This window comes from Lutra lutra, chromosome 12 (assembly GCF_902655055.1).
Source record: "Lutra lutra chromosome 12, mLutLut1.2, whole genome shotgun sequence".
Lineage (NCBI taxonomy): Eukaryota > Metazoa > Chordata > Mammalia > Carnivora > Mustelidae > Lutra > Lutra lutra.
This window is the reverse complement of record NC_062289.1, coordinates 48,788,694-48,805,913: the sequence shown is the minus strand read 5'-3', so window position 1 is coordinate 48,805,913 and position 17,220 is coordinate 48,788,694. Positions and strand designations below refer to the sequence as shown.

General features: G+C 36.5%; 1 protein-coding gene across 5 annotated transcripts in view; it reads left to right on the top strand.

Annotated features, from left to right (window-relative positions):
• The window catches only part of RBBP8 (RB binding protein 8, endonuclease), a 91,493-nt gene that overhangs the window by 66,940 nt on the left and 7,333 nt on the right, over positions 1-17,220 (top strand). For all 5 annotated transcript variants that reach the window (XM_047697585.1, XM_047697584.1, XM_047697583.1 and 2 more), the window contains exons 12-16: positions 44-167; positions 3,698-3,786; positions 5,263-5,380; positions 9,515-9,658; positions 14,249-14,318. In XM_047697585.1, coding sequence (XP_047553541.1) covers positions 44-167; positions 3,698-3,786; positions 5,263-5,380; positions 9,515-9,658; positions 14,249-14,318 — 545 coding nt within the window. The remainder of the gene's footprint in view (positions 1-43; positions 168-3,697; positions 3,787-5,262; positions 5,381-9,514; positions 9,659-14,248; positions 14,319-17,220) is intronic.

The window sequence follows — 17,220 nt, the reverse complement described above, 5'->3', positions numbered from 1 at the left end:
GTTCATGATTTCATCTAGATGCTAATAATTCTTTCTGTTTAAGGGAGCTGATTCTCATGAGCCAGTAAAAATAGCCAGGTCAGTCCGTGGAGCATGTGAACTTACATCCGTCCTTCAGTTAAATCCATGTAGAGTTGCTAAAACAAAGTCTGTACAAAACAGTCAAGGTATGTTTTCTATAAATAGTATTTCCAAAAAAGAAAATAGCATTTCTACTCTTTTTTAATGATCTTGAGTGTTATATAATATACGTTCTTTGGATATATTGAATTGTTCTAGGAAAAACATTTCTTCCTGCATATTTCTGTGTTTACAGGATGATTCTCCCTGGTTTCCTTTTACATGTGATTTTCCTGCTCTCATGCTTTTTGAAAAAATGAACTGAGGTCTTTAAAACCTACTTTTATAGATGATTTTGTGGACTTACCTATTTTATGTAATTTCTTATTTTCTTTACAGAAGCTTTACAAATTTTAAACTATGTGGAATTTTAAAATACATAAAGTAAAATTTTCATCATCTAAACCTTGTTCCTCACCCCACAGGTAGCCTGTCCTTTTTCTTTGCATTTACATGTATATGTGTAAACATATGTGTGTACACACACACACACACACACACACACACATATACACACACATTTATGTAGGTTTTTAAACTTCTTACTTGAAAACCTTTTTTACTCTTCATAGGTATGTTAATCTTTTCATAATTTTGCTGTGTTTAAAATGAGTCTTTTTGGTTTTCGGCCATGAAATATTTCTGTACTTCCTATGTGGTATTTTTGCTTTTCTTCTTCATTCAAAATTTTTCCTTTATTCAAGGTTTATTTTCCCTTTTTCCTGAAGCACATTCTTCAGTTGTTCTTCTAGCAGTAGTTTCAGTCTCTGTATGAAAACACTTCTTTTCACTCTCATTTCTGATTATTTATTTATTTATTTATTTATTTTACATTTTTGATTTTGGGCTTTTTTTCTCATGGTTGCTCCAGGGCTTATAAATCCCACTTAACCTTCCACAATCTACTTAAAGTTAATATTATGCCACTTTGTGTTTTGTGACTGTGCTTTATGTAATTGTCATTCATATCCACATACATTGAAAACTCCTCCAAACAGTGTTACAATTTTTTTTTAAGATTTTATTTATTTATTTGACAGAGAGATCACAAGCAGGCAGAGAGAGGGGGAAGTAGGCTCCCAACTGAGCAGAGAGCCCGATGTGGGGCTCGATACCAGGACCCTGAGATCATGACCTAAGCCAAAGGCAGAGGCTTTAACCCACTGTACTACCCAGGCGCCCCCAAACAGTGTTACAGTTTTAACTTTTTAAAACTATTTTTGATATAAAAATCACTCATCACAGTGTACAGGTCCGTTGTTTTGTATACTCGCAGAGTTGTGCAAGCATCACTATAGTCAAAGTTTAGAACATTGTTATCACCTCAAAAAGAACAGTACCCATTAAGTTAATGTCTAACATATGTGAAGAACTTACACAACTCAATACCAAAAACAAAAATAATTCAATTTAATAATGGTCAGAGGACCTGAACAGACATTTTTTCAAAGAAGGCATCCTATTGCCAAGACACATGAAAAGATGTTCCACATCACTAATCATCAGGGAAATAGAAATTAAAACCACAATGAGATATCACTTTATACCTGTCAGAATGGCTGAAAGCAAAAACACAAGAAATAACAAATGTTAACAAAGATGTAGAGAAAAAGGAAGGCTCATGCACCATTGGTGGGAATGCAAATTGGCATAGCTACTATTAAAACAGTATAGAGGTTCCTCAAAAAATTAAAAATAAAATTACCATATGATCCAATAATTCCACTACTGGATATTTACCCAAAGGAAATGAAAATACTAATTCTAAAAGATATATGGACCCCTATGTTTATAGCAGCATTATTTACAATAGCCAAGATATGAAAGCAACCCAAGTGTCCATAGATAAATGAATGGATTTAAAAGAGATGCGGTTATGGGACGCCTGGGTGGCTCAGTTGGTTAAGCAGCTGCCTTCGGCTCAGGTCATCATCCCAGCGTCCTGGGATCGAGTCCCACATCGGGCTCCTTGCTCGTCAGGGAACCTGCTTCTCCCTCTGCCTCTGCCTGACATTCTGTCTGTCTGTGCTCGCTCTTGCTCTCTGACAAATAAATAAATAAAATCTTAAAAAAAAAAAAAAAGAGAGAGAGAGATGTGGTTATGTATATACAGTGGAATATTACTCAGCCATAAAAAAGAAAAATCTTGCCATTTCACAACAACATGGGTGGACCTAGAGGGTATAAGTAAGTTAGAGAAAGACAGATACCATATGATTTCACTTACATGTGGAATTTAAGAAACAAATAAACAGAAGAGGCAAAAACAAAACAGAATCTTAAATATTGAGAATAAACTGATAATTGCCAAAGGGGAGGTTGGAGGGGTGGGAATGAGTGAAATAGGTAAAGGGTTAGGCTAAGCGAAATAAGTCAATCAGAGAAAGACAATTATCATATAATCTAACTGATATGAGGAATTTGAGAAACAAGACAGAGGATCATAGGAGAAGGGAGGGAAAAATGAAACAAGATGAAACTAGAGAGGGAGACAAACCATAAGAGACTCTTAATCTTAGGAAACAAACTAAGGGTTTCTGGAGGGGACAGGGGTGGGAGAGATGGGGTGGCTGGGTGATGAACACTGGGGAAGGTATATGCTATGGTGAGCTTTGTGAATTGTGTAAGACTGATGATTCACAGACTTGTACCCCTGAAAAAAATAGTACATTATATGTTAATTAAATAAATAAAAATAAGAAATAGATAAAGGGGGTTAAGAGTACACTTTCTTGATTAGCACTGAGAAGTGTATAGAAATGTTGAATCATATTGTATATCTGAAACTAATGTAACACTGTATGTTAATTATACTTGAGTAAAAATATTTTTTCTAAGAACAATACAATTAGCAGTCATTCTGCATTCCTCTCCCCACTTCTCCAGTCCTAGGCAACCACTGATCTGTCCTCTGTCTCTATTGATTTTCCTATTCTGGTGTTTCCATATAAACGGAATCATACAATATATGATCTTTTGTGACTTCTTTTACTTTCAATTTTTTCACTATTATAAATCATGCTTGCTATAAACATTGATACACAATTTTATGTAAATGTATATTTTCATTTCTCTTGAGTTACAAATAGGAGTAGGATTATTGGACCGTATGCTAACTCTCTAACCTTTTGAGGAACTTTGTGTTTTCCAAAGTGTCAATGTCATTTCACATTCTCCCCTGCAGCACATGAGGTTCCCATTTCTCCACATTCTCACCAATACTTGTTATTATCTGTCTTTTTTATTCTAGCCATCCTACTGGGTGTGAAGTGTTATCTCATTGTGGTTTGATTTGCCTTTCCCTGGTGGTTGATGCTATTGAACATCTTACCGTGTGCTTTATTGGCCAGTACCCTTCTTTGAAGGACTGTCTATTCAGATTCTTTGCTCATTTTCAATTGGAGTATTTGTCTAATTATTGAGTTGTGAGAGTTCTTTATATGTTCTAGATATAACCCTGTTAGCAGCTATATGATCTGCAAATCTTTTTTCCTATTCTGTGGATCCCATAATGTTTTAAAGTAATAAGAATGTTTAAAAATCCATTTTTAATTGTATTTTTTCCTCCTTATTGAAGATGTATCCTTTGAAAATATCCAGTGGAGCATTGATCCAGGAGCAGACCTTTCTCAATATAAAATGGATATTACTGTAATAGATACAAAGGTAAGTTAGAAAGTAAAACCAAGCTCCATGTGGTTATTCTAGTAAGTTGTTAGTCACCCTCCTCCCCTAACTCACTCTGTGACCTTAAGATAATCAAATACCTCTTAAAACCTGATTTATTTATTCAGGAAAAAAAAGAAATAAAAATGCTTATTCTTCTAACTTCATGATATTTTTGAAAGGGTAAAATACCTTCTGACTTTAAAGGCCTTTGCTGGGACACCTGGGGGTGCTCAGTCAGTTAAGCATCTGACTCTTGATTTCAGTTCAGGTCATGATGTCAGGGTCATGAGATCAAGCCCCATGTTGGGCTCTGCACTGGGTATGGAGCCTACCTAAGATTCTCTCTCTCCCTTTCCCCCACCCCTCCTCTCTCTTTCCCTCTCTAAAAGAAAATTAAAAATTTTTTAAAAAAGAACTTTTCTGGAAAATATTATTATAGTTTTAAAATAATGAAAAATTCTAGTTATATATTTTAATAACTTATGTATATAGATAGATATTTCTTAAAGATTTTATTTATTTATTTGAGAGAGAAAGAGCAAGCACAACCAAGGGTTTGGGCAGAGGGACAAGCAGGCTTTTCGCTGAGCAAGGACCCCGACACAGGGCTCGATCCCAGGACTCTGGTATCATAACCTGAGCTGAAGGCACACTTAATTGAATAAGCCCCACGGTCGGTGCCCCTTGATAATTTTATATTTTAGCAAAGTGATTCATTATATGATTTGATTAACTTAATGTTACCATCAAGAAAAAAATTTATTTTCCTAGTTGGCTATTTTTAAAATACTGTATGTTTTTTAAAAAATTAAAATTCTGGGGCATCTGGGCACCCACCCCACTGGGTGGCTCAGTTAAATATCCAACTCTAGATTCTGGCTCTGGTCATGATCTCAGGGTTGTGAGATCCAGGCCCACGTTCAGCGTGGAACCTGCTTAAGATTGTCTGTCTCCCTCTCCCCCTCTCTCCTCCCTACCTCTTAAAAAATAATAATTAAAATTCCTAGTGGAAATAACTCTTTTGGATTATATTTGGGTTCTATATAGTTTGAGAAGTTCTTTTTCAGTTGGGAGGATATTAATGAAGTATTTAACTTGCTACAGTATGAAATTTGTTCTTTGTGTGTACATGGACATTCATTACCATGAGGCCAACTGGAGAAGAAAGGGAGGAGAAGCCCAGGGAATTCAGTGGTGCACAACTCTCCCTTCCTTGGCAGTGGTCCTTCTTTTCATGGGCTTGAGAGAGGATGCTTGTATGTTGAAGCTAAAATGTCTTACAGACATAAAACCTTAATTTATATATATTCCTAAGGTAAAAATAAATATAACTTAAGGCTACTGAAGGGTACGCTTAAAATATGGTAAAAATGATAAATGTCATGCTATGTATATTTTACCAGAATTTTTAAAAAGTAATATATAAGGCCATGCGGGATAATTGTTAAAATTTTTGAATTTTTAAATATTTAGGATGGCAGTCAGTCAAGATTAGCAGGAGGAGAGACAGTGGACATGGACTGCACATTGGTTAGTGAAACTGTGCTTTTAAAAATGAAGAATCAGGAGCAGAAGGGAGAGAAAAGTCCAAGTAAGATTTGATTTTTTTTTAATTTAATAAAAATGTGGAGGGACATTTATAGTCATACCATTGCACTGATGACCAAAAGTGACCACTTCACCATAAACCAGGGTTTTTTTTCGTCTTCTGAGAAATAGGTTTCTCTTAGTAAAGCTCAGTTTCAGTATTTCAAGGGAAAAAAATCTTTAGCCAAAGTCTCTTTTTTCTAGGAAAACTTAAAATTGTTTGCAGGATTCACCAAACCACAGCCTGCTGCCAGTTTTATAAATAAAGGTTTATTGGAACACGGCCTCACATTTGTCTCTCTATGGCCTATGGCTGCTTGCATGGTACCACAGCAGAGCTGAGTAGTAGCAACTGATCTTACTGGGCCCACAGGCCAAAAATATTTCCTGACTCACCCTTTAAGAAAAAGTTTGCTGATCCCTGGTATTATCGCTAGATAATTTTCTGTAAAAGGGTATCTTAAGAGTCCTGTTTTAGAAATAGGAATTTGCAAAGCAATTTGTTAAGGTGAAAAGGAGAAATTCTACCTTATAGACTTGTAAGTTAGCAGTAAACCAAGAATAATAGTGTATATGCTGAGTTACTCTGTCATATTTCTGCTTCTACAGAAAATGGGTCTGGCCTTTTCTGGTAACAGACTATTAATTCTTCATCTAAAGCCTTGATTTTCCAAAAGAGGCAGGAACAGTGGAAGGATTTTGGTTGGTATCATGTCAGCAACATCCCTGACTACAGAGGCATATGGCATGAGATCAAGTAGCCCAGGAATAATGTCACTTAACACTCATGTTGAAGAGTTAGGACCTGCCACAGGGGATGCAGTGCCAAAAGCAAGGACATTTTCCAGTGATCAATCTGTTAGAAACTAAGGACACTCTGTATGTACATTTCCTATCATGTTCTGAATATTCTGTAATCTATTTGCCCAGGGCTGAAGCCAGTCATGTCCCCACTTCTTTTGAAACACTTTATCTCGGGGCACCTGGGTAGCTTAGTCAATTAAACATCTGACTTTTGATTTCAGCTCAGGTCATGACCTTAGGGTCATTGGATTGAGACCCATATCGGGCTTCCCTCCTCAGCCAGGAGCCTGCTTCCCCTCTCTCTCTCCCTCCCTCTGCCCCTCCACCCACTCATGCGCTCACTCTCACTCTCACACTCTCTCTATTTTTCTCTCTGACTCCCCTTCTCTCAAATAAATAAATCTTTTAAAGAAACGCTTTCTCTCTTGCTGCCCTAATTGCAGTAAGTGAGGAAAAATTGTAGTAGTCTTTGCCTTAATTCTTTGTTCGTTAGGAATGAGTAACCATACAATCAAGTAGTTGGCTACCCACGTTGAAAGGACTGCGTATTAAAAAAAAAAAAAAAAACAGTGATTTGTTGTCCTTTTATAGTGAATGATACTTAAGTAACTTTCTTCTTAAGAAGGTAATTTGCTTTTAAGATTGTTTTGTCTGGTACCAGTTCCTGATATTTTCCTTATTTCTGTCAAAAAAGAAAGGAAGGAAGAAAGAAAGAAAGAAAGAGCGGGCAAAACAAAGCATGACTACTTTGGCTTCAAGTTTATCTATTTAATTTGAAAAATATGATGGTTTCCCAAATATGTTTGAAGCCATTATCATGTGGAAATGAGGTTAAATTGAACTAATGAGTGGAGACAGTTTTGGCTACATAAGATACTGTGAATACTGTTGCTATATAATAAATCACTCTGATAACTTAAAGGATTAAAACAACAACAGTCATTTTCTTAACCTTCATAGTTTCTGTGGTTCAGGAATTCCAGAAGAGTTTGGCTAGACAGTTCTGTCCCAGGGTCTCTTACGCATTTGTAGGCCAATGGTAGCTAGAGCTGGAACAGCAGAGGGTAGACAAGCATAGTGTAGTATGAGGGTGGCTTGGCATCTCCCTTCACTCAGTTTCAGGGCTTCTCCATACAGACTTTCCACGTGGGCTAGTTTGAGCTTCCTCATCATGTGGAGACTAGGTTCCCAGAGTCAGCATCCCAAAAAGAGTAAGGCAGAAGTGCATGGTATTTTTATGATCTGGCCTTAGAAGTTGTATAGTGTCACAAAGACCTACCCAAGTTCAAAGCAAGCAAGCAGCCCTTCCCACGCAGTGGAGGAGTGTAAGACCAGCACCTGGGGTAGAAGATATTCTTAAAGCCATGTGTGGAAAAAGACAGTCCGTGCATTTTACCCATGAGGTAGATCTTTTTTATACTTAGAATTGGTTAAAAATGAATCATACCAATAAAATTCCCCAAATACTGCTAGTATTTCAGTTTAAAAATGTGTTTTATATTTCTACTGTGTATTAGACTTCCCAGATGATATGGTAGATTAATAAGGATATAGTCTCCGTTTCAAGTATTTCAGTCAGACGTCACACCAACAAAAGCATAAACTAGTGGGGCACCTGGGTGGCTCAGTTGGTTAAGCATCAAATCATGATCTCAGGATGGTGGGATTGAGTCCCGCATTGGGCTCCATGCTGGGCATGGAGTCTCCATAAGAGTCTCTCTCTCGGGGCACCTGGGTGGTTCATTGGGTTAAAGCCTCTGCCTTCGGCTCAGGTCATGATCCCAGAGTCCTGGGATTGAGCCCCGCATTGGGCTCTCTGCTCCACATTGGGCTCTCTGCTCCACGGGGAGCCTGCTTCCTCCTTTCTCTCTCTGACTGCCTCTCTGCCTACTTGTGATCTTTGTCTGTCAAATAAATAAATAAAATCTTTTAAAAAAAAAAAGAGTCTCTCTCTCTCCCTCTCCCTCCTACTCCTTCCCTACTCACACTCTCTCTCTAAACAATTAAAATTTAAAATTTTTTTTTAATTTTTATTTAAGAATAAAAAACTAATGATTTAACCTTGTGATTTACTAACATCATATACAGAATATTTTGGGAATACCTAGCACACTGCCTAGCACGTAGAAGTTGTATATTATTTACAAATTTGATCCTCAATGTGAAAAAAAATTAGTATTTGCAATCATTGAGTAAATATTGAGCTTCAGTTCTATAAAGGGAAGTATTTCGGTAACTGGAAATAATGAGTAAACAGAATAAAAGTACCTACTTCATGGAACTTACCTTCTGATTTAAGGGGAGAAACCATCAAATATGTGGTATGATAGATGATGGCAAGTTCTGGAGAAAGATGAAACAGGGTAAGAGTGCTAGAGCACCATAGACTGGGGGAGGTGGTAGTTATTTTATAGAGAAGAATCCCAGCAGACTTCTGCTCTATTGTGTGCGTTAGCCAACTGGATCTATTTCTGTTTTTTAAAATTTTTTTTTTAAGATTTTATTTATTTATTTGACAGAGATCACAAGTAGGCAGAGAGGCAGGCAGAGAGAGAGAGGGGGGAAGCAGGCTTCCTGCTGAGCAGCGAGCCCGATGTGGGGCTCGATCCCAGGACCCTGGGATCATGACCCGAGCCGAAGGCAGAGGCTTTAACCTGCTGAGCCACCCAGGCGCCCCTATTTCTGTTTTTTAGTAAACTGCCATTTTTCAAAGTGTGATTATATATTGGGAAATGTAGTTAGTACTCTGAGGATAAATTTAGCACTTAACATAGCAAATGAGGAATTGAATTCATAATTTCTATCAATACTCAACTACCAAGTGTTACTGATGATAATAGTAGTGTATATGTATATATGTCTATATATATATGTATATATATAAGAAAATACTTCTTTTGCTACCACATTAGAAAAATAAGCAGATGAGCAAGATTCTGTAGATTTTAATGTCAGTTATTTATGCACATTTTATTTAAGCTTAGTATTTTTCATCATTCATTATGCATTATGCCTTATGCATTTTCTGTTCCTTACAGTTTTTTGGTAGAACTCATTTTAGTGTAGTATGAATTATACATGAGCTAATAGGGAGGAAAAGATTTTTATGTATGTAATGATAACAAAAAGTAGCTTTCTCTGCACATGAATAAAGTACAGTTAAAGCCCTACCATAAAATCTTTGTAAATACAGTAACTATGCTTGGGGGTTTACTGTTGCCTCGTGTACATTCTAGGCAAATGTATTGTGTGGCAGTTACTACAGGTTTCACATTGGTCTGCATAGAAAGCAAAAAGCTTGCTTGTTGCCTTAAGCCAGTGCTCTTTTACATAGATGGAGAAAGAAAAATGAATGATAGCTTGGAAGATATGTTCGATCGGACAACACATGAAGAATATGAATCCTGTTTGGCAGACAGCTTCCCCCAGGTGGCAGATGAAAAAGAGGGATTGTCAACTACCACAAAGAAACCAAACAGTAAGGCTATTTTCTTTTTAATCATGGCTTCTCAGTTACTCAGTACAGTAAGTCAATGAACTAGTTAACAAAGACTTGATGAGGTGTATATTAATAACTAAAATTTCGTATTTCTTATATAAATTTCTTATAGATAGTGAGATAATTTCAGGCCAATTAAAGAATTACAAGAAAATAGCTCAGAGAGGAAAAAAAATTAGTCCCTTTCATTAAGCTTCCCCTTATATTACTATATGACTATATGACTTATATTACTATATGACCATAAAATATTCATCAAAACATCAAGAAATTAATCTTGATTGAATACACAGATTTCTTTGTAACTTGTGCATAAAGTTCATATAAAAAGTTTTGGCAAGGTTCTTTGTTTAGTAATTATCATTGCAATAGAGTTGGAAGGAAAGTGTTTTGCAAAAAATTCAGACTAATTTTCTGTTTGAATGCTTTACCTTCCCAGACAAAATAATGTAACTCTATGTATCAGTCTTTTTAAAATTCTTTTCAGGGTGCCTTGGTGGCTCAGTCACTTAAGTGTGCATTTGGCTTGGGTCAGGATTCCAGGATCCTGGGACTGAGCCCCACCTGGGCTCTCTGCTCTGCAGGGAGCCGGTTTCTCCCTCTCCCTCTGCCCCCCACTCAGCTCTCTCTCACTCTCTCAAATAAAGAAATAAAATATTTTTAATTAAAAAATAAATAATAAAATTACTTTCAATTAGAAGCAGTAGTTTATAGTGCAGGGTGGGAATGAAAAGAAGAATACTCTAAGTGAATCTCTTAACTAAATAATCTGAATTGAAAGTTAAAATTCTTGCTAAATGTCTCATTTCCTTTTTGTGAGTAAAAAAGTAGTCTAGTGCAAAGGTTATATATGAGCATACCTTCTGCTATGGAATAGTCCATCTTGATTATGTTTTCCTTATACTTCCCATTAGGTTTAATAAAAAAATACAGCCCTTATTAGCTCAAAGTAATTGAGACCCTAACCAAAGGTACAGAACAGCATGGTTGCTTAATCCGTAGCAAAAACGTGATCCAAGCCAACTTTTGTGATAAAAGTTTACAATTGTTCAGTTCACTTTTTATCCCCCAAGAAGAGCCTTTTGCTAGTTGTTTTCACTTAAGGGGGGGTATTTTTTTTACAAGATATAATTATTAATTTCTGTCCCTTTTTTTTTTAAAGTTACTTCTCACATTGACCATCCCAAAATTTCTTCTCACTTATCTTTTGTGGCAGTTCCACACTGTTCTTTCGCTCTCTGGAAAGTTCTGCTTCCTAGAGTATCCCAAGACTGTTTTCTTCCTCACATATACTTTTCTCTCGTGCTTCTATTAACTACCTCTGCATCTCTAATTTGTCTTCTCTGATGAATCCCAGTCCTGCATTTCTTATAGGAAATATAATGTAAATGCAAATGCTACTTTTGTGTCTTTTCAACAACTTAAACTTAGAATATCCAAACCAGGTTCCCTTTATTTCTTACCAAATGACCTTTTAGGCTTTTTCATTTTTCCCAGTCACCTAGGCATATAGTTTAGGATTTTTAGTATATGTGCTGCCGAAGCGAGCACAGTTTAGGATTTTATTGTTCATGTATTTCATGTTCTTGACCCTCATTTCACAAAGTTCTACCTAGTCTTTTCCTCACAGGAAAGAACAAATTTCAGGGAGGATATCAAAAGCTTGGTTCTAGACATGTTAATACTTACTAGACATTCAAGTGGAAATATTAGTAGATAATTGATATGTGTTGAGTTTAGACAAGACATCCAGAATAAAGAAATAATTTAGGGGGCAGGAGGTCAACAGCAAGTACATGATGGTTCTTAAGGCTGTGAAACCGAGTGAGATCACCCAAATATAGAGAAGAGAAGCATTTCAAGTTCTGACCTCTGGGGTATGGCAACTTTGAAATGTTGGAGAAAGAGGAACGAGCAAAGGAAATTGAAAAGGAGCTGGAGCCAGTGAAGTAGGAGGGAAACCAGAGTATGTGCTATTATGGACACCAAGTGAAGATGTTTCTATATATTCATTACTCCTAGCTTTGTCCTCTCTCTTCTGAACCCCGAACTCAAATCCGGCTACCTATTGGACATCTTATGAGCACCTTGAACTTAATACATTCAAATCAGAAATCTTTATTTTCTTACCCAAATTTGGTCTTTCCCTGCCTTTCCTGATCTCATTAAACCTCAGTAACTATTCTCCCAGTTACTAAAGATAGAAATTTGAGAGTCATATTTGACTTCTTCTTTACCTTTTCATGCCCAGTCTGATAGATACCCTGGCAGTACCATCTCCAAACTATGTTTCATATCACTTCTCTCCATCTCTATAGCCACTGCCCTAGTCTAAACCACTCTTCTCTCCACCGTTCTACTGCAGGCCTCCTGACTGGTCTTTTATGACAGTTTTTCCTCTACTCCAGTACATTCTCTGCAGAGACTCAAAACTCACTTATTTTAAGTGTAAACTAGATTGTATTATCTTCTTATTTAAAAACCCTCAATGAGAAGGTATTTGGCCAATAAGCACATGTAAATATGCTCAACATTATTGGACAAGAGGGACTGAGATAACCACCTCACACCCACTGAAATGGTTAAAAAGATTGGCGCTATCTAACATTAGCAAGAGTGAAGAGCAGGCTGGAACTCTCACACTTTGCTGTTAGGGATATAAAATTGTACTATGGAAAGGAGTTCAGCAAGGTTTTTAACAGTTTTATTGAGATTTGTCAGGTTTTTTTAAAGTTATGTATACACCTAGCGTAGTACCCAGCAATTCCACTCCTAGGTATATAAAGAAAAGAAACGATAACATGTTCACAGAGCATTGTGTTCAAGAATGTTCATAGCATAGCTATTTGTAGTAGCTTAACACTAAAACAACCCAAATGTCCATCGACAGGTGATTAAATATGAATTGTGGTAAACTCATATAGTGGAATACCACTTGTCAACAAAAAGGAGGGTACTAGACTCAGCAATGAATCTCTAAAAGTCTGTTAGCTAGAAAGATCCAAAAGATGAAAATACATATTATGTAATTCCATTAATACAAAGTTCTAAAACGGGCATAACTAAGCTGTGGTGGCAGAAATCATCCCTCCATAGAGAGAGGAGAGAGACATCAGAGAACAGTCATCTGTTTGAGAAGCAGAGGAATAGGAGTAAACTTCTAGGGGCAATGGAAGTTCTCTCTCTTGATTCGGATGGTAGTTGCACAGCAGTAAACATTTGTCAAAATTAATCAGAGTATCTTAAAATCAGTGTGTTTCTTATATAAATTATCCCTCAGTAAAGTAGTCTTTTCAGAAGTCTTCAGTGGTTTGCTTTTGTATTCAAACTCCTTTCAGCTTCCAGGGCCCATCATGATCTGGTGCTTGCCCACATCGCCAATCTCATCTTTCCTAACACCTTTCTTCACTCAATCTCAACCACACTGGCTTTCTCTTAGTTCTTATAACATACCAAACTTTTTCCCATTTCAGGACCTTCACCTAGAACATTCTCTACTCCTGCTTCTTGTAGCTGACTTCTTTTTATTCATCAGTTACCATCTTTCATATCCTTCCTTAGAAAAGCCTTAGCTATCGACTTACTTAATGTCTGTTTCCCTCACTGTGGTGTAGACTCCATGAGGATAGGAGACCTGGTTTCTCTTCTTGAAGATTGCATGTCCAGAACTTAGTGCCATGCATGATTAATTTTTTTTAAAGATTTTATTTACTTATTTGACCGAGAGAGAGAGATCACAGGTAGGCAGGGAGACAGGCAGAGGGAGAGGGGGAAGCAGGCTTCCCTCTGAGCAGAGAGCCCAGTTCGGGGCTTGATCCCAGGACCTTGGAATCATGACCTAAGCCGAAGGCAGAGGCTTAACCCACTGAGCCACCCAGACGCCCCATGCATGATTAATTTTGATTATTTGAATACACAATAGCAGTTGCCTGTTTGGGTCTAGACAACTCGGGATTTGGGTGCATAAGCTTTTGTTCTTACTTTGTCACCAATTTTCTGGTGAAATTCTTTAATCTCTATTTCCTAGTTAATCTACTTCAGAGACACATTATAAACATCAGCAGGACTGGGATGCCTGACTGGCTGAGTCCGTGGAGCATGTGACTCTTGATCTCAGGGTCGTGAGTTTGAGCCCTATGCTGGGCATAGAGCTTACTTTAAAAAAAATCAGCAGGACTAGTAAGTGAAACATATTAAAAGTTGCTTATTGTTGTTTGGTGCCAAATGATAATGGGCATCAGAATAATTCTTTTGAATTCTAAAATAATTTTATATACAATCTACACATACGTACATGTGCTTTGTATATATAGTTTTTAAATCTAATAGTTTTATAAGTAAGATTTTTATCTCTAGTATTTCTGAGGTGAACAAGATAATCAGCACCCATCTCATTGTGCAGATGAAAAAGAAACAGAAAATTAGTTACAGAAAACTTAAACAAGTTGCCCAGGAGCCTAGAGTATGAAATCTGAAAAGAATAGAAGTTCTGATATAGGTCGTTCTTGTTCCAAAAAAGCTGTTTCTCAGTTCTGCATTCAGATCATGGTATGTGTGTTTTGTTTACAGTTCCTGGTGATAAACAAGATAAAGTCAAACAGAAAGCATTTGTGGAGCCATATTTTAAAGATGATGGAAGGTAAGTTGGTCTTGATTAATACCAGCGATGTGATTGGAAGTACAACAGAACTATCTTTGTCGGAGTACCTCTGAACTGTTAAATTGCTACTTTGGTTAAAATCAAGTTTGTGTCATTACCTTATGATTTAATGACAGAGGGACTCAAGCATAAAAATGACAAATATTACAAATAAGGAAATCTATATCACCACTACTCTTTTTTTGACAGTGGTAATAGTTATTTTCTCTCTTTCTTATAACAAATGTTTTTATTCTTGTTCTGTTTTAGTAGGGACTTTATATGAACTTTAGGAATTTGTTATTATATATTGTAACCATTATATAGTATCAGACTTTAGGTGGCAAGTCTTTGGTTATGCTTGAGAATTGTTGCATGAGAATTTTTTAAACCTTAAAAGAAAAACTGCACATCTTATATATATATATATATTTTTTAAAGATTTTATTTATTTATTTGACAGAGAGAAATCACAAGTAAGCAGAGAGGCAGGCAGAGAGAGAGGAGGAAGCAGGCTCCCTGCTGAGCAGAAAGCCCGATGTGGGGCTCGAACCCAGGACCTGGGATCATGACCTGAGCCGAAGGCAGCGGCTTAACCCACTGAGCCACCCAGGCGCCCCTGCACATCTTATATTTTGAACGATAATGCTGCTTTGTGCCTTTTATTCAAAGATGGCAATTCCTTTTTTTTTTTTTTTTTTTTTTTTAAGATTTTACTTATTTGAGACAAAGAGCATAAGCAGGAGGCAGGGCAGAGGTAGAGGGAGAAGTAGCCTCCCTATTGAGTGGGAGAATTCAACATGGGGCTCTATCCCAGGACCCTGAGATCATGACCTATGCTGAAGTGATATGCTTAACTGACTGAGCCTCCAGCTTCCCCATCGATGGCAAATTCTATAACTCTTAATCATGTACTAATCATTCTAGAAGTGAATTTAGGCATAGTAATTCAATTCAAAAAAAAATTTTTATGTCTTTTTTTCAAGTTATGATGCTAAAAAATTGAGTCACTTAAGAAGCAAAGTTTATTTTCTACTTATTTCTGTTGAGAATTTTAGAGATCTGACAGGCCAAGACAAATTTTTATTGATGCCTGTAAGACTCTAATAGATAAGAGCTGTTGTTTTGTTGCTAAATGCTCAATTCCTTTATTTACCAGTTCTCCAAAGAAATAGTACCCTAGCATCCCAAATGTGACTAGGGAGTTTTTATTTGTGGGGTCATTATGACTAATGGATTTAAATGTTTCATGTGTTTTAGTCTAACTACTAGGGTTGCTCATTGCCACAGTTAGTCATTGTTTCTAGAACTTTTAGGTGGACAGTTAGGATTAAGGTTTTTGTTTCGTTTTTTACGATAACTACACTTTTTCACATTGATAGCACCAGTTCAAGTTCAGAACTTTTTATGTAATAACCTCTTCTGTCTCACATCTTACCTACTTCCCCCTAATAAGAATCCCACTTCTCAGTGCTACAACATAATTTCTCATTTAACTTATTTTTTATTTTTTTTATTTTTTTATTTTATTTTTTTTTAAGATTTTATTTATTTATTTGTCAGAGAGAGAGAGAGAGAGAGCAAGCACAGGCAGACAAAGTGGCAGGCAGAGGCAGAGGGAGAAGCAGGCTCCCCACAGAACAAGGAGCCCGATGTGGGACTTGATCCCAGGACACTGGGATCATGACCTGAGCCGAAGGCAGCTGCTTAACCAACTGAGCCACCCAGGCGTCCCTAACTTATTTTTTAATATATAGAGCAGTCTCAGAATAATATAAACTATCACCAATAATATGACTTATGAAAATGGTTTAAGATGCCTTTTTGGGTTTTTTTGTTCTTAAGATATATTCTATTGGAACAACCATGTTATCTGCATCTTTTCATAAAATAAAAATTCTAAAAGTGAAAAGAAAAGGTATATTCTGAATGTACAGTCCAGGCACTGTGTTTTAAAGCCGTTTGGAATAATTACTTTTTGTGTAGATGTGTCACTGTGACTCAGTCCCTGAGTTTGTTTTATTTTGCCTTTGAATTTTGTGGTTTCTTTTCTCTTTCATTCTTTTCTTAAATTATGTAAAATATATACATGGTATCAGAAACTACAAAACAGGGTATATTCCAATATAGCTGGTTTCTATCATTGCCCCCTCTACCATATTAGCCCCCTACCCCTACAAATGGTAACCATTTGGTTAAAAATAGGGTTGTCAATCCATTTTAAAAAATAAAAGCCAATATCTATACAGAAATATTTAGTCATTCTCTCTTCCCTTAAAAAATGGTAGAATACTATGTATACTTTTTGTGTTCTGCTTTTGCTTTTTTCATTTAAGTATATATCCTAGAAAATCACTCATAATAGCGTATAGTGGTATTCTGCATTTCTCTTTTTAGTTGCACAGTACTTTATTGTTTGTACCATAGTCTATTCCTTAGTAATGGGTATTTGGAGTATTTACAGTTATGCTAACACTGAATGCTGCAGTGAATAATGTTGTACGTTTTCTTTTTATATTGTTGTGTATCTTTGCGATAGAGTCCTTAAAGTAAGACTGCCGAGTAAGAACTGTCATTTCAAACGTTTGATATTGAAAGTCCACTAACTTCTTAAAAATATTGAGTAATTTTATATTATTCTGAAACCACTAGATAGCTGGAGACATAGGAGGTGGGTATAAGGCATGAGGATGGCAAAAATCTTAAAATTAGCACTGTTCCTTTCCCCACAAACAATACTAGCAAACCCTGATTTTTGTTTTGTATGAGGGACAAGAAGCTTAGTAATCTCTTAGGTGATGCTTTAAGGTCTAGTACAGATGCCAGTCGTAGGAGATTCCCTGCAGCATTAGAAAAACAGTAGCAGAATAAACAATACTCAGAGGAGAGGATACAGCCAAAA